This window comes from Ranitomeya imitator, chromosome 6 (assembly GCF_032444005.1).
Source record: "Ranitomeya imitator isolate aRanImi1 chromosome 6, aRanImi1.pri, whole genome shotgun sequence".
In the NCBI taxonomy this organism is placed as follows: domain Eukaryota; kingdom Metazoa; phylum Chordata; class Amphibia; order Anura; family Dendrobatidae; genus Ranitomeya; species Ranitomeya imitator.
Window position 1 is genome coordinate 57,926,398 of NC_091287.1, and position 24,587 is coordinate 57,950,984.

The following is a 24,587-nucleotide window of genomic DNA, read 5'->3' on the forward strand; positions in this document are numbered from 1 at the left end:
TCCCTGCCGCGGGTAAAACGCATGCGGAATTCGCATGCATTTCTCGCAAAGCACGTTTTTACTTTACAAACAATTTGAAGCATCGCTTGCAAAAGTGATTGACAGGTTGATCATATTTATTAAGCATAGTGTTTGACAAGTTTGACCAACGTTTTACTATTTATGCTGCCTATGCAGCATCAATAGTAAAAGATAGAATGTTAAAAATGATACAAAAAATTAAAAAATATTGTTGTTCTCACCTTCCGACGGCCCCTGATCTCCTCAGCGGTTCTCCCGGTACGCTCTGTTCCGAGGGATGCTTTGCGCGAAGGACCTTTTGTGACGTCACGGTCGTGTGACCGTGACTTCATCTCAGGTGATTCACGTAATGCATCCCTGGGAACGAAAGCCACCACGTGCACCGCTGAGGGCCGGGAGGACTCCGGGGGCCATCGAAAGGTAAGTATAGCCCTATTTTTTATTTTAATTCTTATTTTTACATGAATTTGGTTCCCAGGGCCTGAAGGAGAGTCTCCTGCTGATCCTGGGTACCATCCGCACATGAAGCGCTCACTTTACGCATGGTGGGCATAGCCACATGCATAAAGTGAGCATTTCAATGCAATCCTATGACGGTGGAATTGCCGTGATTCCGCAGAAATAATGAACATTCTGCGGATTTTATCGCTATGCGATTCTGCAGCGGGATAATCCGCATCATGAGCACAGCAACTGCGGAATCCCATAGGATTGCATGGGAATGCTTTTTATGCGTTTCCGTTGTGGCGAAAAATGCAGCAGAAACGCATAAAAAAAGCAACGTGGGCACACAGCCTCAAGGAGGAAAATAAATCCTAAGCTGTGACAGGTTACTTTACCTCCTGGTTCATAATTAGACACTGACACATGACCAGTGCAGCTCTGCTACATCTGCTTTACATAAATCACTTTTTTTTAGTTTTATGGTGAAGGTATTACCTCAGTCATGTGGCTTATTTTTAGTAACTTTCCTACTGATGTGCTTTGCCGTGTGATGACTGACGCAGTTATGTTCTGTAGGATGGGCTGCGGCGTTTATAACTACCGAGAGCAAGCGCAACAGATGGAGCTGACGACAGGAGGGATGTCTGTCTGTCCGCACATTGTAACGGATGACTCTAACATGGACACTTATGAACAGGTGACCTCAGGGACTGTACAATATACAATCTGTTTTCCTTTATTCCCTTTGTTGGGCAGGACAAGGCTGGCTGCTTTCATGTGATTGATGTGTTATATGTTTATTCCACCAGGGGGTGCTGTTTTCATCTCTCTGCTTGGACAGGAATCTGCCCGACATGATGTACCTGTGGAGTGAAATATTTAACAGGTATTTTAATCCTCTTTTTAGCTTTTTTGTGTTTTTTTTTTTTTTTTGTAGCAATTTCTCTGGTATATTCTAATTTGCAGAACATTATTTAATATCAGAGCGCAGAGACACCAGCTGTAATGTCGTTTTTCCATATGTAATGTGCCATTGCAGACCATTATTGATTACTTTGTACTTGGACCATCTGAACCTTGCTAATGCAAAGTGTATTTTTCCCCTCAGTCCCCGTTTTGATGATGAGGAGCGGCTCCGAGTTTTAGTGAGGATGAGCGCACAGGAGATGTCCAACGGCATCCCAGATTCTGGCCATACTTACGCTGCTATACGAGCAAGCCGTACATTGACCCCGGCCGGAGAACTCCAGGAGCTCTTCAGTGGCATGGATCAGGTAATGAAACCCAAGAACGACAGTCATTAAATGCCGACCTTATACTATTTCTGGGGTAAAGGTTTCATGCATTCAGCTGCACCTTTCTTGGCTTCTGACTTCCTTTTTATTGGCACATTTTAACTTTCAATGTGTTTGCAATAGGTCAGAATGATGAAAAGGATTGCCGAAACGTCTGATTTGAGCCCGTTACTACGGAAGATGTCACGTATACGGAAATTCTTACTACTAAGCGACAGCATTAGGTAAAGCTCTACGTTGCATTAATTATTTTTTTAAATCTATATGTTGGGATGCTCATTGTTAACCAGATTTTTCAGCGCTGGGGTACACAACCTTGGGCACGGCAGCTGTACTCTCAGCGTTTCATGAGTGTAACATGACTGCTGGGAGTTGTAGTTTTACAACTGCTGGAGTGCCTCAGGTTGTCGACCCGTGCAACAATCAAGCTCCGGCCCTTGTAGAATCCAGGATTTAGCTGCTGAGTGATCCATCGCGTCAGTTGACCTCCTACGCCCAGAGCTCTGACTGCAGCTCCAATCTTAGGGTAAATCCCCCCAGTGTTCAGTGTCAGGTATGGCCAACTCACCACAAACCCGGCACCAGTAAATATAGGAAAAAAAATATAATCCATATTAGCCCTTCTAGTGATTTTGTAAAATCCTCTGCTTGTTATATGTCCAATTAATGAGAACCTGTCCCCAGGTTTGGCTGATCTGAGATCCGGCCGCCACCTTTCAGGCCTGATATACAGCGTTCTATAATGGAGTATATACGCACCCAACCCGACCTGCAAGACAAGAAAAAGAGCTTTTGTTCTACCGCCTGCAGGGGTAGTGGGTGTCACTGGTCTTGGTCCAGTGCCTCTTCTCTTCTTTCGTTGCCGTCTGTCTTGCTTCGTGTGGATGACGCGCCCCCTTCATCATTCACACGGGGTCTCCTCTTTGACCTTTCGCATGTGCGCTGCAGTACTTTGCTCTGTCCTCGTCAGGACAGAGAAGTGAAGTACGGCCGTGCAGGAGCGCGATGCCGGGGGACCCTGTGTGGGTTACGTAGGGACTAGTCATCCACACGAAGCAATGAGGACGGCATCGAAAGAAGAGACCAAGACCAGCGACACCCTTCAGAGTGGACCGCCCCCGCATGTGAGTATAATTAACCCCATACTGACCTCAGACAGAATAGTACGACTGAGGTCAGAAGCCCCGCTTTGAGGTGGGCTCCGGCGGTGAGCCCACCTCAAAGCTGCAACATGTCAGCTGTTTTCAACAGCTGACATGTGCCTGCAATAGGCGCGGGCGGAATTGCAATCCTCCAGCACCTATTAACTAGTTAAATGCCGCTGTCAAATTCTGACAGCGGCATTTAACAAGCTGCCGGCCATTTGGCCGGAAATGCATGCACCGCTGACCCCCGTCACGTGATCAGGGGTCAGCAGTGCGTCGTCATGACAACCAGAGGTCTCCTGAAGACCTCTATGGTTGTTGATGCCAGATTGCTATGAGCGCCACCCTGTGGTCGCCGCTCATAGCCTCTATGTAGCAGAATTACAGCATTGCTATCTGAGCATCGCTGCTATGTAGCGGAGCCGATCAGGTATGCCAGCCTCTAGCCTCCCATGGAGGCTATTGAAGCTTGGCAAAAGTAAAAATAATGTTTTTAAAAATATGACAAAATATATATTTAAAAGTTCAACTCACCCCCTCCTTTCGCCCCATTCAAAATAAAACAAAGAAAAAAAATCAAAGCTACACATATTTGGTATCAACGCGTTCAGAATCGCCCAATCTATCAATTAAAAAAAAAAGGATTAACCTGATCACTAAATGGCATAGCAACAAAAAAATTAAAACGCTAGAATTGGTTTTTTTTGGTCGCCGCTACATTGCATTAAAATTCAATAACGAGCGATCAAAAGAACGTATCTGCACTGAAATGGTAGCATTAAAAACGTCGTCTCGGCGCGCAAAAAATAATCCCTCACCTGACCCCAGATCACGACAAATGGAGACGCTACGGGTAATGGAAATTGTGCCATTTGTTTTCTTATCGCAAAGTTTCTAGTCCATTTTTTTTTTCACCACTTAGATAAAAGAGAACCCAGACATGTTTGGTGTCTATGAACTTGTAATGACCCGGAGAATCATAACGGCAGGTCAGTTTTAGCATTTAGTGAACCTAGCAAAAAAGCCAAACCAACAACAAGTGTCCACTTTTTTTTGCAATTTCACCGCACTTGGAATTTTTTTTCCCGTTTGCTAGTACACGACATGGTAAAACCAATGGTGTCGTTCAAAAATACAACTCGTCCCGCAAAAAATAAGCCCTCACATGGCCATATTGATGGAAAAATAAAAAAGTTATGGCTCTGGGAAGGAGGGGAGCGAAAAACGAAAATGCAAAACCTAAAAAAGCATCGGGGATTAAGGGGGTAAAGGTCGCTTTTTTTTTTTTTTTTTTTGGGGTGGAACATGTGTGATTTGTCTACAGTACATATTTAATAAAGTTAGTTTTAGTCACCAAAAATACAGCAAAACCTGTTTACTGCAATTTTTCAGCATTTTTTTAGTTTCATTGCTTTCTATGGGTGAAAAAAGAAACGGTCCAAACACTGAAAGTGACACGCTGCAGATTGGAAAAAAAAAATGTTAAAGTTCTCAAATTTGATCATGAAGAAAACAAGCGTGTGCATGAGATTTCTGAAGTCTCATTGCTTTTGCTGGTGCTGTAAAATTTAGCTTTTATTTGCATTAAAAAAATCAAAAAACGCCACATGTGAACATAGCCTTACAGCCCCCATAGACATTGACTAAGGTCAGTGGTGTTGGCAGATGTTGACAGGAGGGGCTGGCAGTCTAATCTGTGTGGGCATCTCCTGATTCTCTCCCGACAGGTGATGTTGGGAGAGAGAAGGATAAAGGTACCGTCACACTAGACGATATCGCTAGCGATCCGTGACGTTGCAGCGTCCTGGCTAGCGATATCGTCCAGTGTGACAGGCAGCAGCGATCAGGATCCTGCTGTGATGTCGTTGGTCGGGGAAGAAAGTCCAGCACTTTATTTCGTCGCTGGCTCTCCCGCTGACATCGCTGAATCGCCGTGTGTGACGCCGATTCAGCGATGTCTTCGCTGGTAACCAGGGTAAACATCGGGTTACTAAGCGCAGGGCCGCACTTAGTAACCCGATGTTTACCCTGGTTACCATCGTTAAACTAAAAAAAACAACCGCTACATATTTACCTTCCGCTGTCTGTCCTCCGGCGCTGTGCTCTGCTTCTCTGTACTGGCTGTGAGCGCGGGGCAGCCGGAAAGCAGAGCGGTGACGTCACCGCTGTGCTTTCCGCCCGCTGTGCTCACAGCCAGTACAGGAGGAGTGCAGAGCACAGCGCCGGGGACAGACAGCGGTAGGTAAGTATGTAGTGGTTGTTTTTTTTTTACTTTAACGATGGTAACCAGGGTAAACATCGGGTTACTAAGCGCGGCCCTGCGCTTAGTTACCCGATGTTTACCCTGGTTACCGGCATCGTTGGTCGCTGGAGAGCGGTCTGTGTGACGGCTCTCCAGCGACCAAACAGCGACGCTGCAGCGATCCGGATCGTTGTCGGTATCGCTGCAGCGTCGCTAAGTGTGACGGTACCTTTAGGGGCTTCAGATTTCCAATGGCCGCTCCCTTTGTTCTCTGGGGTATAAGCCACCAGCAGTCCAACAGCAGCCCTCTCCTAGAGAACAGTGTTTGTGTATGAGAGACTTTGGAGACATAGGTGTTGGCTGAATGATCTGATGAATACGGGGCCTTTTAAAGGTACATTTATACACAAATATTCTGCTGCAGTCTGTGATAAATTTGCATCAATATCTGCTGCAAAATCTGCATGAGCTCTATCTGGATTTCCATGGATCCTGGCGACTGATTTGCTGCATACAGCCCACTATGCATTGTAAGGGTGTGTTGGAGGTCAAAATCCTCAGCATAAACTGACCGTTGCAAAAGGTCTACTTTAACTGCAGGGTTATTTTGGTTTTTTTTCTCAGTAGCGTGTAGATGATATTTAATAAAAACTCATTTGGGGGGTTGAAGGGGGATATAAATATATATTTGATTTTTGCTTGTTTTCCACAGGTGCCAGCATATTTAAACATAAAAAATAAAATTACATACAAAATTGTGTGAATATAATAATATATATGAATATATATATGTGTGTGTGTGTGTATATGTATATATGTATATATATATATATATATATATATATATATATATATATATATATATATATATATATATATATATATATATATATATATAATGTACTGCAGTCAAACATTTTTAAAATGTATGCTTCTTAGAGGATCGGGGTAGTTTTAAAACACCGCAGGTGTATTGCAGACTTTTGTGCCACATATCTGCTGTGCCCTAATTCCCACTGTCTCCGTATATCCTGTGTGATGTAGCATTAGCTTGGCTCCCCTGGCACCTGCTTTCTCCTCCCTGTGTTCTCTTACAAGCAGGAGGCAGGGCAGACAGGCTGAAGCTGCATCTGATAATCTGCAAATCCTTGAGAATCAACACAGACCTCACAAAGTATAAACGGCGTGAGTCGGAGGAATTAAGCCTGTGGCTAATCATTGGTAGCACTCTTCTACCTGCTGTATAAGGAGGCCGGAGAGCAGTGATGGAAGGCAAAAATAATGAAACACATCCATCTATACTGTCTGATTTTCAGACCGTGCAAGCTTAGACTAGATAGGTAAAAATTTGACTTTTTTTTTTATTATTATTATTATTCCATTTTTTTTGTTTAAATCCACTATATGGTTTCAGAGATACGGGCTTTTTTATTTAGTGCTAATTTACATGGTCTTTACCCAGGGGGCATGGCTCACAGGATAATTATGCAGACGTGCTGAATGACACGCCCCTGCACTATCCCGTGAGCCACGCCCACTTCAGGCCATAAAATAAAAAGGCCCATATCTCTGGAGCTGTAAGGAAGATTAAAAAGTGGGAAAAGAATGAGGTCAAAAGCTGGCCACTGTCTCCTGGTGACAGGTTCCCTTTAAAAGCTCTGTTTCTCTATCGCCTCATTGGGGGACACAGGAACCATGGGTGTATGCTGCTGCCACTAGGAGGCTGACACTATGCAAATAAAAAAGTTAGCTCCTCCTCTGCAGTGTACACCCCACCGACTGGAAGTAGGATATTCAGTTTAGTTTAGTGTCAGTAGGAGGTGGACACGGGTCTTTCATTAGACCCTTATCTACCTCAATGTGCGTCGTTTCTTTTCAGGTACCACGGAGGGATACAGTGTGAATAGTCACACCTGTAGTCCCACAAAGAGACTATGAGTACGGCGTGTACTGCCACCCCGTATCCTCATAAGTCTGGTCGGCAGGACCCCAGCCCCTAACACTGAAGCGTGTTGAGGTGATTCAGACCCGGGCCTGCCTCCGTCTCCCACCCACTCGCCCACCAGAGCCTGTCGGTTCGAGGAGACACGGACGTCCCACTATGCTGGATTATCGGACGTCCGATCTTGGATGGGGAGGTACTCTCTCTCTCTCCCCCCAGGTACAGAGATAAGAAGATCACAGAAGAAAGAAGATCGGGAAAGAAAAAAAAAAAATTCCTTTATTTTAATAGTGGGCCCCTTAATTCAGGTTACCTTTGCAGCAGTTTTAGGGCTTTCCTCAACACTTCCCCCGTGCTCCGGTGGTCATGGGATGTAATCTAGGTCCCGGCCTCTTCCAGGCCTAGCTGCAGAGTGGGGCATCGGGGGTCTTTTCCCCTTTAATTTTGCGGGTATTTGGGGCTGCAGGCATTGTTTTGCAGCGTTTTTCAATCCTCTGCGCCGCTCCCCCATCCTCCGGCGGTCACCAGCTCTAATTTAGGTCCCGGCTTCACTCGGGCCTAGCTGCAGGGCTGGCTCCGCCCCTCTTCTTCTTGCTTTTCGGGCGGGCTTTTTTCCCACCTAGCTCTTAGTCAGCTCCTTCCTGCCGGGACTTAGCTCCGCCCCCGGCACTTGGCTCCGCCCCCTGGTCCCGCGATTTAGCTCTGCCCTTTTTTCCTGTCTCAGCAGGCTTTTCAGCATGTGTCCCTGCAGTGTGCGCTTTTTCACTCCTGGACCTGGACACCCTCTTGTGACTGCCATTTTTCCTATTGATCCAGATTGTACTTGTTTCCTGTGGAGCCTTCTCTTCCTGGCACAGCAGCCCTACAGTCTGGAGCTGAATACAGGATGACTGCACCTACTGTGAGTAGCTGCTCTGCAGCCCGACACTCTCCTCGGCTCTCCTATTCCCTAATGTTCTGGCATCAGTTAATGGGTCTGCTCATCATGAAACCACCGCCCAGGAGTTCCTACCCCGGGTGAGACCGAGGCCCCTATCCCTGGGTGGGCTTTCCTTCTGTCTCTGTCTGTGGCGGACCTCACCAGGATGTCACTTCCCTGGTGTCCGTGCTTGACAGATTGTCCTTCCCAGCCCCCCGCAGTTGCCAGTGGATCACAGGATTCTCCATCCGGCCTTTTCAACACAGGTCACAAGAGATCCAGACAGGAGCGAAATTCTGTCCTTTTCCCGATCCATCTCGCCCTCCGGTCTGGCACGGTGAGATCCCTCTTCCAGATCCTCCTCTCCCGAGTCAGACGGGCGTCCTCGGTCATGTTTTCAGAGGAAGATTCAGACTTTGTTTCACTACAGGCCTCTAGCATGAGTGATAGGGTGCAAAGCCTTATTATTGCAGTCAACCAGACCTTAGGCATCATGGATACATCTACGGAACCCGCAGAAAAGGCGGTTTCGTTTAGACGGTCAAAACCAACTTCCAAGGTCTTTGCTCTACACACTGAATTTGTTGTGGTACTTGCCAGGGGAAAGGTGAACCATACCAGATGCTTTCAGACAGGGAAGCGTCTCGGCATCCTATATCCCTTCTCCCCTGAGCTCATCGCTAACTGGACTGATTTCTCGGCAGCGGACTCGTCGGTCCCCAGACTGTCCGCCAACATGGTCCTTCGACTTTTCTAATGCAGCATCCCTCATGGATTCCAAGGATACAAGTATAGAATCGCTGGAAAAATCAGCCTTTTGAAGTGGCTGCTTCTGCTTTGTGCCTCGGCCATTGCCTCTACCTGGGTCTCAAGGACCACAGCTAGATGGACCAAACAGCCTTGTAAGGGTACCACGGCTGGACCTCTTCCGGGGGAGCTGGCCGACCTGACGTACCAGATTTCCTATGCAGGGAAATATTTGGTAGCTGTCTCCCTAGATGCGTGTCTTGTGCAGCTCAGGTATCCAGCAATATGGTGACCATCTGGCAGAATATTTGGCTCAAGACATGGCAGGTGGACTTGTTTTCAAAGAAGTCCCTTACCAGCCTCCCTTTCCAGGGGGCCCGTCTTTGACTACATGCTGGAACAAATTATTAAGGACGCAACGGGAGGCACGAGCGTCGCTGGCCTCCCCTGATATGGCAGTTCAGCTCCCTTTTTGTCCTTTCGCTGGTTCGTGGCGTCAGAATATTCCTCTGGCTAGCACAGACCGCGGTCTCGCCTGGCTAGAGAAAAGGCTTCCTTCAAGCCTACCCCTTCCTGGCGTTCCCTCAATTCCCATGGTAGGTCCACCCGGCCCAGACCTGGCAGATCTTCCTTGGCATAACTCATGCTAAGGGCCCAGTGTTCCTCCCAGTTTGGGCGGGCGTCTTTGTTTTTTTCTTTTTTGCAGGGATGTTTGGCTTGCCTCAGTCGAGGTCAGGGAGGTGGTATCCTCTGGATACAAGATGGGGTTCGCTTCGCGGCCCCGGAATCGCTTCTTCGAATCCCACCCTCTACAAGATCCTAATCTGATCCCAGGTTTCTTTGTGTCCATTGCCTTTCTTCTTTGTTCGGAGGTTATCGTTTCCATCTCAGTAGGAACGCTTCACAGGTTTCTATTCAAACCTGCTTGTAGTGCCGAAGAACAACGGCGCAGTTCGACCCATCTGGTTCCTAAGTTAGTGAACAAAAGGTTCTGCCTGCGGCATTTCAGGATGGAGTCCCTCTGTTCAGTATTGGCTTGCATGGAACCACAGGAATTCCTGTTCTCCATAGATATCCAAGAAGCCTATCTCGATGTTCTGATTTTCCCAGCACACCTGTGTCTCCTGCGTTTCGTGGTGCAGAAGAGTCATTTCCAGTTCATCGCCCTGCCACTCGGTCTTGCGACTGCACCCAGTGTCTTCATAAAGATCATGGCTACATTTATGGCCATTTTGAGGATCACGGGCCTAGTGCTCATTCCGTACCTCGAAGACATCAAGGCTCCGCCCCCCTCTCAGGCCCAGGAGAGTGACAATCATCCGACTCCCTGTCCCGTTTCTGGTGGCTGGTCAGCAGAACAAAGTCTTGTCTTGTTCCGAGTCAGTGCCTCGTCTTCTAAGGCATGCTGTTCGACACCTGTCAGTCGAGGGTTTTTTTGTTATTTTTTTCTTCTCAAGGAGAAACGGGCAATTCTCCAGGACGGAGTTTTCTGCAAGGCCCTCGGCTGCCTTCCTTCCGTTCAGCAATGAAGGTCCTAGGACGAATGGTGGCAGCATCGGAAGTGTTCCCTTTTGCGCTGTTCCACTTCAGTAGGCCATCCTTTCTCAGTGGGACAGGTCGGTGCTGTCTCTGGATCATCCGATTCGGCCTTCCGTCCGATTCTAATGGTCTCTCAGCTGGTGGCTGTCATCCCCTCTCATTCCCCAGGTCCGGTCCTTCCTTCTCGCCCATGGCAGGTGGTGACGACGGTCGCCAGCCTTCCCGGCTGGGGCACGGTTTCCCACAATCCGTCAGTTAAAGGGGCGTTGGTCGGAGCAAGATTCCCCTCTGCCGATCGACATCCTTGAGATAGCGGCCATTCTTCTGTCCCTGAGTCACTGGGAAAAGGTTCTCAGAGGTCTGCCAGTCAGAATCCAGACGTCCAATGCCACGGCTGTGGCATATGTCAAACACCATGGAGGGAATCAGTCTCTTGGAAATGGCGGAGGTATCCAAGATCCTCTTCTGGGCAGAGGCGACGGTTCCGGCACTATCCGCAGTGCATATTCCCGGTGTTGGCAACTAGGCCGCGGTGTTTTTCTCTGCCACGAGGGCCTTTCGGCAGGAGAGTGGTCCCTGCATCGGGAGGTCTTCCTTCAAATTTGCCTTTGATGGGGATCTCCGGACGCGGATCTCTTGGTGTCGCGACTGCTTAGGAAGGTTCCACCGTTTATTTCCAGGTCCGCGACCCTCTTGTAGTGGAGACCGATGCTTTGGCCATTCCTGGGTCGCATTTTGTATTTCCCTATCTGTTTCCTCCCCTTCCCTTCTTCCCAGGCTGTTGAAGATCATTGCGGAGGGGGTGCCGGTCTTTCTGATCGCACCAGATTGGCCCAGAAGGTTCTGGTTCGCTGAGATCGCCAATCTCCTCGCGGACTTCCTTTGGAGGCCCCAGACAGGCCAGATCTTCTGTCCCAAGGACCGATCTGCCACCAGAGTTCTTGGTTGCTCAATTTAACATCTTGGCTGTTGAATCCTTCCATTTGGCCTTTTCTCAAGGCGGGACTTGATGCTGGCCTTGACCTTAGTCCTCTAAAGGGTCAGGTAGCAACGCTTTCCATTCTCTTTCTGAAGTCCCATTTCAGAAGTCCTTGACTTCCTGTTCTCAGGTCAGATATTTAGATCTGAGAGACCTCGGTGGTTGATACCTCTTAATGGCTAACTGAAAAGATGGTAGCAAATTGCAAACCTTCGAGACTTCTCAGGCCTCTTCATCAGGCATAGACTAATTAAATTCCAAATATTTTATCTACTGGCTATCACGGTACAAGGATATATATCCGTCCCGTTCTCAGGTCAGAACTTTTCTTCAAGGAGTGGTGCATGCAGCTCTCTTGTACCGGACTCTCGTGGATCCCAAGGAGCTTAATCTTGTTCTGGAGGCTGTGGGTTCCCCCCCTTGAACCTCCCCATGAGGCCTCACTGTCTGTTCTGTCCTGCAAGGTGTCGTTTCTGGTGGCCATCACCTCCATTAGGCGCGTCTCGGAGTTGGTGGCTCTCTCCTGTCGCCCCATTTCTTGGTTCTTCACCAAGATAAGGTAGTTTACGGCCATCGTCGCCTTTTCTTCCCAGGGTGGTGTCCTCCTTGTTACTTCAATAAGATCGTCCTTCCCACCTTTTTGTTCTGCTCCGACCTATTCTCTGGAGCGTTCGCTGAACAGGCCAGACCTGGTCAGGTCGGTGAGGATCTATTTGTCTAGGACCACCTTCTTTAGGAAGACGGACCGTCTATTTGTCATTCCAGACGGTGCGCCAAGAGGCCTGCCAGCCTCCAAGGTTATGATTGTTCTCTGGATCAGACCTGCTATTCTGGAGGCTTACCAGGTCAGGAACAGAGTGACTCCTCCTGGGATTAAGACTCACTCTGCCCCGGGCAGTGGGCGCCTCCTGGGCGGTACACCATGGGGCATCTGCCCTACAACTTTGCAAGGCAACCTGGTGTTCCATTCACTCATTTGCCAAATGTTATAAGCTCCATACCTACGCTTTGGCAGTTGCCAGCCTAGGCGGAAGGATCTTGCAGGCGGCAGTGGTAAGTTCTCCGACCTGAATGGAGTTTTTTTTCTGCTGTTCCCACCCCAGGGACTGCTTTGGGACGTCCCATGGTTCCTGTGTCCCCCAATGAGGCGATAGAGAAAACAGGATTTTTGGTTGCTTACCGTAAAATCTGTTTCTCGGAGCCTTCATTGGGGGACACAGCACCCTCCCAAGTTGAACAGCTCTGTTTTATTGTGTTATATTGTCACAGTTTGACTTTCTATCTTTAACATGTTGCTTCTCCTACTGCTTTTTTCACTAACTGAATATCCTACTTCCAGTCGGTGGGGTGTACACTGCAGAGGAGGAGCTAACTTTTTTATTTGCATAGTGTCAGCCTCCTAGTGGCAGCAGCATACACCCATGGTTCCTGTGTCCCCCAATGAAGGCTCCGAGAAACAGATTTTACGGTAAGCAACCAAAAATCCTGTTTTAGCAGTGTGCTTCATGCTGACGGATAAATCTGTCTTATTTTACTGCCCGGTCTCAATGATTATCTGTAATTGGCTTATTTTGTGTCAGAAATGTCCACTCTAATTTTTTTTAAACCTGCATTTTAGGCCGTGCGTCTTTTCTGCAGGCCAGGGGCAAGGTGCACTAAGTGTCTGCAACATGTAATATGGTGACAGTCATTAGAGAGAGGTTATTGGCGCCAATTACTGGAGGCGTTTGGTGCATTTGTTTTGATATGTTTCCTTTCGTGTACATAAAGGGCAATTAGAGGAACAAACCTGGTGGAGCCTGGTGCAGACAGGACGAAATTATCTTATTCCCAGGAAGTCGGGAGACACACGTGGCGATTGGAGCGTTAGGTCATATGTGCTATATTATTGCTTCAAACAGTTATCGCCATTTTCTAGTTGATCGGTGGAGGTCCAAACGTTGGGACCCCCACTGATCCTTAGAATGGACTGGAATGGTGGCCAGGCAAGTAGATCCCCCTGCCCGAATCCACTCTATGGGACGGCAGAGAGGGTCGATATAGTGCCACGAGTCCGTGAGAACAGGGTTGTGCATTACTCCGTCTGATCGGTTGGGGTCCCTGCGGTCTGACCCCTATGGTAGAAGCTCATACAGTTGAATTTGTGAAGTCTTTTTGGAATGTCTGTATCGGTGCGACCACATTGTTCTCCTTTCCTACTAGGTGCTCAGTGAATGCCACCCCTCAGCAGATGTCTGCCGCAGCAAAGGAGGTGGAACACTTTTTGGCTGGGATCAATCGGAATAAAAAGGAGCGCAAAGCAATCAGACCTCATATTGTTGAGGTAAAGCACCACATCCAATACTAAAGTCCCCTTACCTCTATTTTTTACTGGATTTTTTTTTACTTCTTGTGTATAGTTACAAATAATCAGTACAGACTCCACCACCACCGGGTGAATGAAAAACCCAAACATCTAAGTTCTGGCCCTCCTTTATTATTTGGGTCCTGCTAGTGGCCATTAACTCATACAGAAACTGTAAGTGATAGATTATCAGGACTATAGGACCATGTAAATGCATAATCCTGGACAACACAGCCTAAATATATGGAGCATGCAGGCGCCGCTGATGACCCTTCCCACCATCTGATCAATCTCTACCTTTTGGTAGAGATTCAAAAGCTAAGAAATTGTAGTGCTGACTTTGGATTAGTAAAATAAATTGGCATAATTTTATTGATCACAAAATTCATTTTATACAAAAATCATAAAAAGCGAGGTGAATATGGAGAAGATACACTATTACCCTGGGGAGATGAACAATTGGGCAAAAAAAGCAATGGTAATGCCCAGGCCAGAGTTTATCACAAATTATGAGAGGGGAAAGAAATTAATAGATAATACTTCTATGATTGGCGAGTTAAGCTATTAGATTTATAGAAGTCTCATATGTTAGAGCTAGCCAGCAAAGCAGTATACCAGCAAAGTGCATATATACATGGCCAAACTGCCCAACACATGAATCCTAAGCGTCCCATACGTTCATTCACTGGCCAAAACAACAATATATGAGCAAAGTGCCTGTGCAAGGAAATCACAGCTGAAAAAGCTAACTCATGATCAGGTGCAAGTGCAAAAAAACCTACTTTGGAATCAGGAAAGAAATATATCTTTGTAAAAGGTATCAACCACTGAGGACTCTCAATTCTAAATATTTTTCTACTTTGGAATCAGTGTTTGTTAGCAGATAAGAGGGAAAAAAAATCTCAGTTGAAGGGGAATCGGTCCAGGAATGAAGCTGTGCTTGCATATAAGAGATAGTGAAGACGGCAGCACACTTGGTTCACACATCACATCCAGCCTATATTACTGAGAGAACACCCCACAGGAGGAAAGTCTTGGAACTAGGGGCAGGTTACTAATGCCAGGGGTCCGAAAATGAATTAAGGAATAAACGTTGCAGACTGAACCTTGGTGTAACTTTCTATCGGATGGTAACAAAGTAATTTTTTCCATGACAAGTGTCCGTAGCCCCCTGTATAGCTGCTATTTAAAGGGAACCTGTCACCTGACTCATGGTGCCCATGGTTTGCAGCCAAGTATATTTTTCTCTGAAACGTTGCTGTGTTTCAGAGGGTATAGGTTGCTGATCAAGAGAGTCCAGCACCACTGCGGCCATTTTGTTTTTCCCAGTGCCCACTGCAGGTGATTGACGGGCACTTCCTACAGCGAGATACCCATCAATTGCCTAGAGCGGTGCTAGGAAAAGTCGGCCGGCGGCCGCATCGGACTTGTCTCTTCTCAGACTTTGGTCCCCGATCTGTAACCTATATTATATGGCACCATCATATTCACATTCCATATCGGGATGTCTTTGGAGTGTGGGAAGAAACCAGCGAACCCGCAGGAAACCCCCGAAAACATGGACAGAACACACAAACTTGGTCTTTGTCCTTGGTGGGATTTGTACCCTCCCCAGCACTGCAAAGCGGAAATGCTAGCCACTGAGCCATTGTGCTGCCCATTAATTATGCTAATGCCATAATGCAGCGATGTGATTGTATGGGATGTTTGTTTTTAATATACCTGATAATTATTAAATACATCACATTTGATTTCTATCACAGAAATCTTTAAATCCTTCATCGCCTGGACAAGATGGTTCCCACAAAAGCTCCAGAAAATTAATTCATGTAAGTTGCTAATCTATGATAATACAGATTGGATTTTATATATTAGATCCAGGTTTATTACTGTGTTTATTACAGGCAGAACTGATGCTGCTTTTTACAGCCTCTTAATGAGGTCGTGCACTGCCTTTACATTGGTCGGATAGGTCCTCAGTGTAAAAGTAGTGGACGACCTCATTAACGGGTGCCATGTCACTATTTTATACGGATTTGGAATAAAGACTACCTTTTTTTTATCAGCTGGACTCATCCTACTTTTTTTCAACCTCTTTAACGTGTTGGCGTAGGCTGGCAGTTTATCAGGTTCTTCTACCATGTTTTATGGTAAACGACCTCAGGTCTGAACTGGAGCTTGCAGCCTGCGCCAATACAGTGTGTTCCCTGTGGATGTGTATCACATACTGAATATAGTGAGACTGTCGCATTTTGGAGAGTAGCAGTGCGCTCGTGATTGACAGTCTGGACCGGTGGCATTGGTTTGCACTGCTGGACCGAACAGTGAGCTCTGCGATGCTGCGAGCTGAAGCCATTTTACCTCTACAACGTGACGCTGGAGCGCTTACAAGTTCTTTAGAAAAAGGCTTGTACGTGCTCCTCTCCTTACTTAGGATTCCTTTGACTTTCGAATGGTTGCAGTCGCGGCCGGCAGCCTCGGCATTGAGCAGGAATCTATAAAATTGTATAAATTGCTCCTTTATTGAGAACAGAGAGGACTTTTAAGAAATATATTGTAAAGCTGCTGCTTTTTGTATGAAGGTTGTAATTTTAATAATAATTTACAGCATTCAGACAAGCTCTTAAGGCTGTGTGCACACGTTGCTGATTTTTTTTGCGTTTTTTTTCGCGATAAAAACGCTATAAAACCACAAAAAAACAGCATACAATATGCATCCCATCATTTTGAATGAATTCTGCATGTTTTATGCACATGATGCGTTTTTTTTTCCGCGAAAAAAACACATCGCGGTAAAAAACGCAGCATGTTCATTAATTTTGTTTTTTTTTTTTTGCGGATCTCCCACTATAAAATGCATTGGGAAATGTCCGGGAAAAAACGCATCAAAAACGTGCAAAAAACGCATGCAGATTTCTTGCAGTAAATTTCAGGTTTTTCTCAGGAATTTTCTGCAAGAAATCCTGAACGTGTGCACATAGCCTTAGTCTTTCAGGTTTCTGGATACTGTTACATTGTATTATGGGATATTTCACAGTGGAACATGAGATGAGAACAAATTTGCTATTAGAATTATCACTTTTCAGACATACTAAGCGCTAGTGCATTTTTGTGTGTTAAAACCAAAAGTCACACATTATAACATAAGGCGCTTGTTTTGTTTTCACAGGACCCAACTTTCAAACCCTGTCAGATGAAGACCCTCTTTTCCCTGCCATTTCCAGTAAATTATATTGGTGAATGTATACGGACTGTGCCTTACACGCATGATGACTATGCCAGGTAACATTAATACAAGGCGGGCATCTTGTAAGAATATATTGTATATGTGCATTTATAGATTTGTGATGTCTTGTCACGAGAAGTCTATGCTAAGAGTTTGTGCGGCCACCCTGTGGTTGCGATGTGAATTACAGCCTGTCGTGGGTTTTGCTTGTATGTTGCAAAATTGTAAAGTTTTCAGTTCCTGAGAAAATTGAAATCCACATCTGTTCATTATATATGGCTGCTCTGAACATTGTTTAAATTTTTAGCCTTCGTTTACTTGCACGAGTAATGACAGCAAAGTTCCTCCATGGGGAGATCCGGGAAAAAGGAGGCGCCTACGGTGGAGGGGCCAGGCTGAGTTTTGATGGAGTTTTCACATTTTACTCCTATCGGTAAGAATAACAAATGACTTCATGAAGACCCAGCTGTCGTAAATTGGAGGAGACTCTCATGTTCGCTCATTTTACAGAGATCCCAATTCACTGTCCACACTGTCCACATTTGAGAAGGCTGTAGACTGGGCCAAGTCTGGGAACTTCACTGAACAAGACCTTGAGGAAGCCAAGTTGTCAGTATTCTCAGCTGTGGATTCTCCTGTTGCTCCGTCTGATAAAGGTACACGTAGGACTTTATGCCGACAGCAAAAGCTGGTTTTGTTTTGCGCACTGTATTTCACCATTTCTGCCTTTTTGTTCTTTCCATGCACAGTTTCTGGCTTCTCCTGTGGCTGGTGCCTTTCTCCGTTTCCAAACTTCCTATGCAGCCATTATGTTAAAGGGAACCTGTCACTCCGTTTTTGCGATAGGAGATAAAAATATCGTTCAATAGGGCCTGAGCTCTGCTTTACAATAGTGCCTTTATTATCCCTTGATTCCCCACCTTTGCAGAGAAAATACTATAGTAATCTCGTCGTTTCCTGCCGTCGATACGACAGTTTCGTTCTTTTCGGCCTTTTCGTCGCTTCGCTGCGTCAAACTCCTTTTCCCAGCAGCAACAGAGGCCACAGGCACGTCAAGAGAAGAAGGCGGTGTCCTTTAGGCCCACTCCGTCCTGGCGTCCTCGTTTCTCCCAGGGTAGATCCTCCAGGCCCAGGACTGGAAGATCCACCTCGGCATGACTCTCGGCAAGACTCCAGCCCAACTCCCAGATTGGGCGGCCGTCTTCTCCTTTTCAGGGACGTCTGGATTTCCGCAGTGGAGGATGCATGGGTCAGGGAAGTTGTATCCTCGGGATACAAAATAGAGTTCGCTTCCCGACCTCGGGATCGTTTCTTCCAATCCCGTCCTCCAAGAGACCCCGCTCTAGTTCCGGGCTTCTTCTCAGCCATCGCTTCTCTGCTCAAATCCGGGGTAATCGTTCCCGTCCCAGAAAAAGAACGCTTCACGGGTTTCTACTCGAATCTTTTTGTGGTACCGAAAAAAGATGGCAAAGTTCGCCCCATTCTGGACCTCAAATTGCTGAACAGGAGAGTTCGCCTGAGACACTTCAGGATGGAATCCCTTCGTTCAGTAATTGCTTCCATGGAGGCTCAGGAGTTTCTATGCTCAATAGATATCCAGGACGCCTACCTCCATGTCCCGATATTTCCCGGACATCACTGTTTCCTGCGCTTCGCAGTGCAACGAGATCATTTTCAGTTCGTCGCCCTGCCGTTCGGTCTCGCAACCGCGCCAAGAGTGTTCACGAAGATCATGGCGGCGCTGATGGCCATCTTGAGAGTCAGAGGCTTGGTCCTATTTCCATATCTCGACGACATCCTCATCAAGGCTCCGTCCTTTGCTCAGGCTCACGAAAGCCTGTCCATTGTTCTCGACACCTTAGCCCGTTTCGGGTGGCTGGTAAACCAGAAGAAGTCCTGCCTTATTCCTTCTCAGCGCATCATCTTTCTGGGCATGCTTTTTGACACTCGTCAGAGCAGAGTCTTCCTTCCCAAAGACAAGAGATCCACTCTTTGTCGGGACATACGCTTGCTCCAGGGTCCTCGACCTCCCTCCCTCCGTTCGGCCATGAAGGTTCTGGGGAGGATGGTAGCTACATTGGAAGCGATTCCCTTCGCCCAATTCCATTCGCGACCCCTTCAGCAAGCCATTCTGTCTCAGTGGGACAGGTCAGTCTTCTCCCTGGATCGACCGATCAGACTCTCCTTTCGGGTCAGGCGGTCTCTCAACTGGTGGCTGACGTCACCTTTCATCTCCCAGGGCAGGTCCTTCCTTCCGGTTCACTGGCAGGTGGTGACAACGGACGCCAGCCTGATCGGCTGGGGTGCGGTTTTTCGCCACCTGACTGTTCAGGGCCGTTGGTCGCCGCAGGAGTCATCTCTGCCAATCAACGTCCTCGAAATTCGGGCCATCTTTCTGTCCCTCCGCCACTGGGAAAGGATCCTCAGGGGCCTTCCAGTCCGGATCCAGACGGACAACGCCACGGCTGTGGCATATGTCAGGGGGACTCGGAGCTCCTTGGCCCTTGCCGAGGTATCCAAGATCCTCCTTTGGGCAGAGGCTACGGTTCCGGTGATATCCGCGGTGCATATCCCCGGCGTGGAAAACTGGGCCGCCGACTTCCTCAGCCGCGAGGGCCTCGCGGCAGGGGAATGGTCCTTGCATCCGGAGGTCTTCCATCAGATTTGTCTTCGATGGGGAACTCCGGATGTGGATCTCACGGCATCTCGAGTCAACAGGAAGGTTCCGCAGTTCGTCTCCAGGTCCCGCGATCCTCTCGCAGTGGGCGTCGATGCTCTGGCCATTCCTTGGTCACAGTTCGAGCTGCCCTACCTGTTCCCACCCCTTCCATTACTTCCCAAACTGTTGAAGAAGATCAAAGTGGAAGGGGTGCCGGTCATCCTGATCGCCCCGGATTGGCCCAGGAGAGCTTGGTTCGCGGAGCTCGTCAACCTACTCGCGGACGCTCCCTGGCGCCTTCCAGACAGGCCAGATCTGCTGTCCCAGGGTCCGATCTGCCACCCGAATTCTCGGTCGCTCAGTTTAACGGCGTGGCTGTTGAGACCGCGGTTCTAAGAGCGTCCGGCCTTTCGGACCGGGTGATTCACACCATGATTCAGGCTCGGAAGCCTTCGTCTTCCAGGATCTACTACCGCACCTGGAAGGCCTACTTCCGTTTGTGCGAGTCCAACCGCGTTCCGCCTATGGTTTTTTCCCTGCCTTCTCTTTTGGCCTTCCTTCAGGCAGGACTGGATTCGGGCCTGGCTCTTAGTTCCCTGAAGGGTCAGGTCTCTGCGCTTTCCATCCTCTTTCAGAAGACCTTGGCCTCTTGGCCACAGGTTAAGACCTTCTTTCAGGGGGTAGCCCATGCCGTCCCGCCGTACAGGGCCCCTGTGGAGGCATGGGACCTAAACCTGGTACTGGACGTTCTGAAGGTTTCTCCCTTAGAGGAATCTCCCTAAGAGGTTCAATCAGTTTTATCATGGAAGGTGGCCTTTCTTGTGGCCATCACGTCCATTCGCCGCGTTTCCGAGCTGGTGGCCCTGTCTTGCCGTCCTCCGTTTTTGGTCATTCACCAGGACAAGGTGGTCTTCCTGCCCCCACCTTCTTTTCTTCCTAAGGTGGTTTCCACCTTCCACCTCAACGAGGACATCGTCCTACCTTCCTTTTGTCCAGCTCCGACTCATCCTCTGGAGCGATCGTTGAACAAGCTGGACCTTGTCAGGGCTGTGAGGATCTATCTGGACAGAACGTCCACTTTCCGGAAGATGGATTCTTTTTTCGTCATTCCTGATGGCACGCGCAGAGGCCAGCCGGCTTCTAAAGCGACTATTGCTCGATGGATCAGAATGGCAATTTTGGAGGCTTACCGGGTCAAGAACAGAGTGCCCCCTCCTGGGATTAAGGCTCACTCTACCTGGGCAGTCGGCGCCTCCTGGGCGGTGCACCACAGGGCTTCCGCCCTACAGCTTTGCAAAGCGGCAACTTGGTCTTCCATCCACACGTTCGCCAAATTTTACAAGGTCCATACCTACGCATCGGCGGACGCCAGCCTAGGCAGAAGGATCCTGCAGGCGGCAGTGGTGAGTCCTCTGACCTGATGGAAGTCTGTTTTTCCCGCCCTTGGGACTGCTTTGGGACGTCCCATGGTTCCGGTGTCCCCCAATGAGAGGCGATAAAGAAAACAGGATTTTTGGTTGCTTACCGTAAAATCTGTTTCTTGGAGCCTCCATTGGGGGACACGGCTCCCTCCCAATGTTTTTGTTATATGTTCTCTGACTGTTCTCACATTTACAGTTCTCAAGTTTGTGGTTATGGTTTTTCAACCTTGTTCTTTCTCCTACTGCTTTCTCACTAACTGAAGAGTTTAATGCCAGTCGGTGGGGTGTACACTGCAGAGGAGGAGCTAACTTTTTTATTTGCATAGTGTCAGCCTCCTAGTGGCAGCAGCATACACCCATGGTTCCTGTGTCCCCCAATGGAGGCTCCAAGAAACAGATTTTACGGTAAGCAACCAAAAATCCTGTTGTTCCATCAGCTGGCAGAAAGGGGTTAACATTACCTTTTTGTAATCTCACTGATCACTTTCCTGTCACTTCTATGGGTATGTGCACACGGTCAGTAATCGGCAGCGCTTTGGACGCAGCACATGTCCGCTGCGTCCATATCGCTTCCGGCTTTTGAACACAGGTGAATGTACATGTGATCACTGAACTGTGCGGAATCACCGCGTCCAATACATTGTACAGGTGAAATTCATCTTGCGGAGACTCGCATCTCCCCAAGCTAAATTGACATGCTGCGGTCTGGAAAGACGCGCTGCATGTCCATCTCCACGGGTGAGCCGGAGGTACACAGCGTCCAAACCGCAGCGTTGACTGACCGTGTGCACCTGAACTGTCACGTTTATTCCAGCAGACAAAGCCCCAGCCATACGAGTTCTGATGTTTTTCCTATATGGTCAGTTAATTAAACAACCGCTTTTAAGCCCAGCTATTTCCAAACCACAGTCCGTGTGATGCAGACAGGTTTGGATAGTAGGAACCATCTGAAAACACTCAATGATATCTTGAATTTCGTTTAGCTTATAGCATGCCATATCGCATAGCTTCCTCTGATGCTTGGCTTCCCTGGCACTTAGGAGTCACCTGTAACATCTGTAATATTCTTTAGGTATGAGTCTCTTCCTGCACGGCATCACGGATGAGATGAAACAGAAGCACAGAGAGCAGTTGTTTGCCGTCAGTCATTCCGATCTCATTAATGTCGCCTGCAGGTAAGTGTGGCCATTACTAAGAATACAGTCAGGGTTCACAGTGGGTTCAGCCTCTTGTCTCTGTATTTCCGCGTAACCCATTCAAAATCTTTGACTTGCATTTATGTGTCCCTGCCTTTGATGCGGGCTCGCACGCTGAGCCCACATCTTTCCCCGCACATGATGGCTGAATTAATCAGCCATCATGCGCCTTGAACAGATGCGGGTGGAGTGGTGCTCTGACCGCGGCTGAAAAAACCGTTCACGTGCCCCATACACTTCAGCTAGCCGTCGGGCCAAACGATCTTGCCCTACTCTCCCATACACCGAAGCGCTCCTGTGTTCCGACAGAGCCGCAATGCTGGAGGTTTATCTCGGGTAAACGAAAGAATCGGCAGTCAGAAATAAAACACGCTGGATCCTTAACTCCCCCAACAGTCACCTGTAGGGGGCGCCCCGACAGACATCAGCCTGTCTGCCGAAACAGTTGGTATCGGCAGGTTCAGCTGATGTTAGTACATGACATGGTCTGATCATTTCACAGCTCCTGGGCAGGGGGGAAGCATACAGACATTACAGCGCGGGATCACATCTCATTATTTCGATAAAGTAAATCGTCTGCGATCCCTCGCAGTAATGTCTGTATAGTCTTTTGCTTCCTCCCCTACCCAGGAGCTGTGGTATGATCAGACCTTGTCCCTGTACGGTCAGACACAGTCATTACACAGTACACAGCAGGGGCACATTTATAAGATTGTCAGCACAGGAACATTTTTTTTTTTTTCAACGCATCCAATTGTGAAAATTATTATTGAAATTCCACAAAATTTACGTTTTTGATATTTTAAAGTAAAAAAATATATATTCTAAAAAAAACACATTAATATATGATCAACCCCATGTTTGTGCTTTTTTGTCCCTCGCAGATATTTAGCTATTGGTCAGTGCACACATGGAGCAGCTATTCTGGGCCCTGAAAATGCAAGTATTGCCAAAGACCCAACCTGGATTATCCGATGAAATGTATTCTCCATAAAGAAAGAGGAAGAGTTGTTAAAACAGTACAAAGCTGACCAGTCCTTGTAAATGACATCTACTGATATTTATATATATTTGTCTATCATGCCATTCTCAAATTATTTTTTAAACTATTAACATTTCTTGAAATGTTGAATTATAGGACTAAAGAATTCAAAAGTATTTTGCCTTATGTCTTTCATTTCAAACCTTGTTCCCCATCCTCGCTCTTCAGAAGCGCACAGCTCCTGGCCTGGGGGAGGCAGGTGGCACTGTGCTCCGGATTGACAGTCTACAGCACCAGTGTTGGCCCAAATTGTGCGCTTTGTAATGCTGCAAGCAGAGGCAGCTTCACTCCGCTCCTCTCAGATGCAGAAAGTCCGGCCGTACCTAGCAATTTAGTCTGCTTCATATCTGTGCTGATAATCTCTAATGGAAAGAGCTTGTAAGCACTGCACTCTGTTTCTAGGATAATGGCCGCCTCTGAAAAGACAGCAGAGTGGCCGATAACCTAGACAACGAGCAGAAAACTATAGAATTAAAATGAGATTTTTAACAACGAGCAAGTTGCCTGTGTTTACAAGGATTTTGCAAGTTTTAACCATTTATGGTAAAACAACATCTACAATCAGTCTGATGATTCGATGACTGATTATGCTATACCCAGATTAAAGGGGCGGTCCCTAACTAACATTTATTTTATTCCTAAATGTCTATTTAATGTAATAATCTAATCTTAAAGGGAAGGTGCCGCGTTTTAATATTGTAAAAAAAAAAAAAAAAACCTCTTTAATTCCTTTTCATAAGTTATTTTCAAGTGCATAGTATTTATTGTTTTTTTTTTATTCATTTTTTTTTCTGCCACTGGGCGCCGCCATTTTCATTTGCAGGACTGTAAGTGTAGCTGCACGACACTTACAGTCTTCACATACGGCAGCCCTGGACATAGACATCTGTAGTCGGCGTCCGACCCCATAGCTAGCATTATAAGCTTCTCTGCTCTGATGTGGCCACATCACAGCAGAGGCAGGAGATCGGCGCCATCTTGCTTCAGCCTACAGTGGAGTGTACCTGTGAGCTCCACTGTGACTGAGCTGTGCTGTTGGAGGAGCAGCTCCATCGTCTCCCCTCACACTCAGCGGCCATTCCCTGTTCTCTGCTGCCTGGTGTGTGGCTGAATCTCTAGAATCGCTAGAGAGTCTGAAGTGCTGGGGTCTGATGTTCTCTTATCAGGAGCTGCAGAGAGGTAGCAGAGGGGGATGGGGGAGACTCTGTGCTGCACAACCTCACTGCAGCTCCTCACAGGACATCAGACCCTGCATCTATCACTATACTGTGCTGAGCCGTGTATCTAATCCTATCCTGTGCTGACCTGTGTATCTAATCCTGTGGAATACTGACTGCTGAGCCGTGTATCTAATCCTCTCCTGTGTGATACTGTCTGGTGAGCCGTGTATCTAATCCTCTCCTGTGTGATACTGTCTGCTGAGCCG

The 24,587-nt window shown here is 47.5% G+C and overlaps 1 protein-coding gene across 1 annotated transcript in view; it reads left to right on the forward strand.

Moving 5' to 3' along the window:
- The window catches only part of PITRM1 (pitrilysin metallopeptidase 1), a 99,392-nt gene extending 76,115 nt beyond the window's left edge, over positions 1-23,277 (forward strand). The window contains exons 17-27 of the mRNA XM_069729693.1: positions 1,042-1,162; positions 1,275-1,351; positions 1,574-1,739; positions 1,884-1,984; positions 13,476-13,596; positions 15,381-15,446; positions 16,787-16,899; positions 17,151-17,276; positions 17,354-17,499; positions 21,996-22,098; positions 23,004-23,277. Coding sequence (XP_069585794.1) covers positions 1,042-1,162; positions 1,275-1,351; positions 1,574-1,739; positions 1,884-1,984; positions 13,476-13,596; positions 15,381-15,446; positions 16,787-16,899; positions 17,151-17,276; positions 17,354-17,499; positions 21,996-22,098; positions 23,004-23,097 — 1,234 coding nt within the window. The 3' untranslated portion in view covers positions 23,098-23,277. The remainder of the gene's footprint in view (positions 1-1,041; positions 1,163-1,274; positions 1,352-1,573; positions 1,740-1,883; positions 1,985-13,475; positions 13,597-15,380; positions 15,447-16,786; positions 16,900-17,150; positions 17,277-17,353; positions 17,500-21,995; positions 22,099-23,003) is intronic.
- Positions 23,278-24,587: the final 1,310 nt, after the last annotated feature.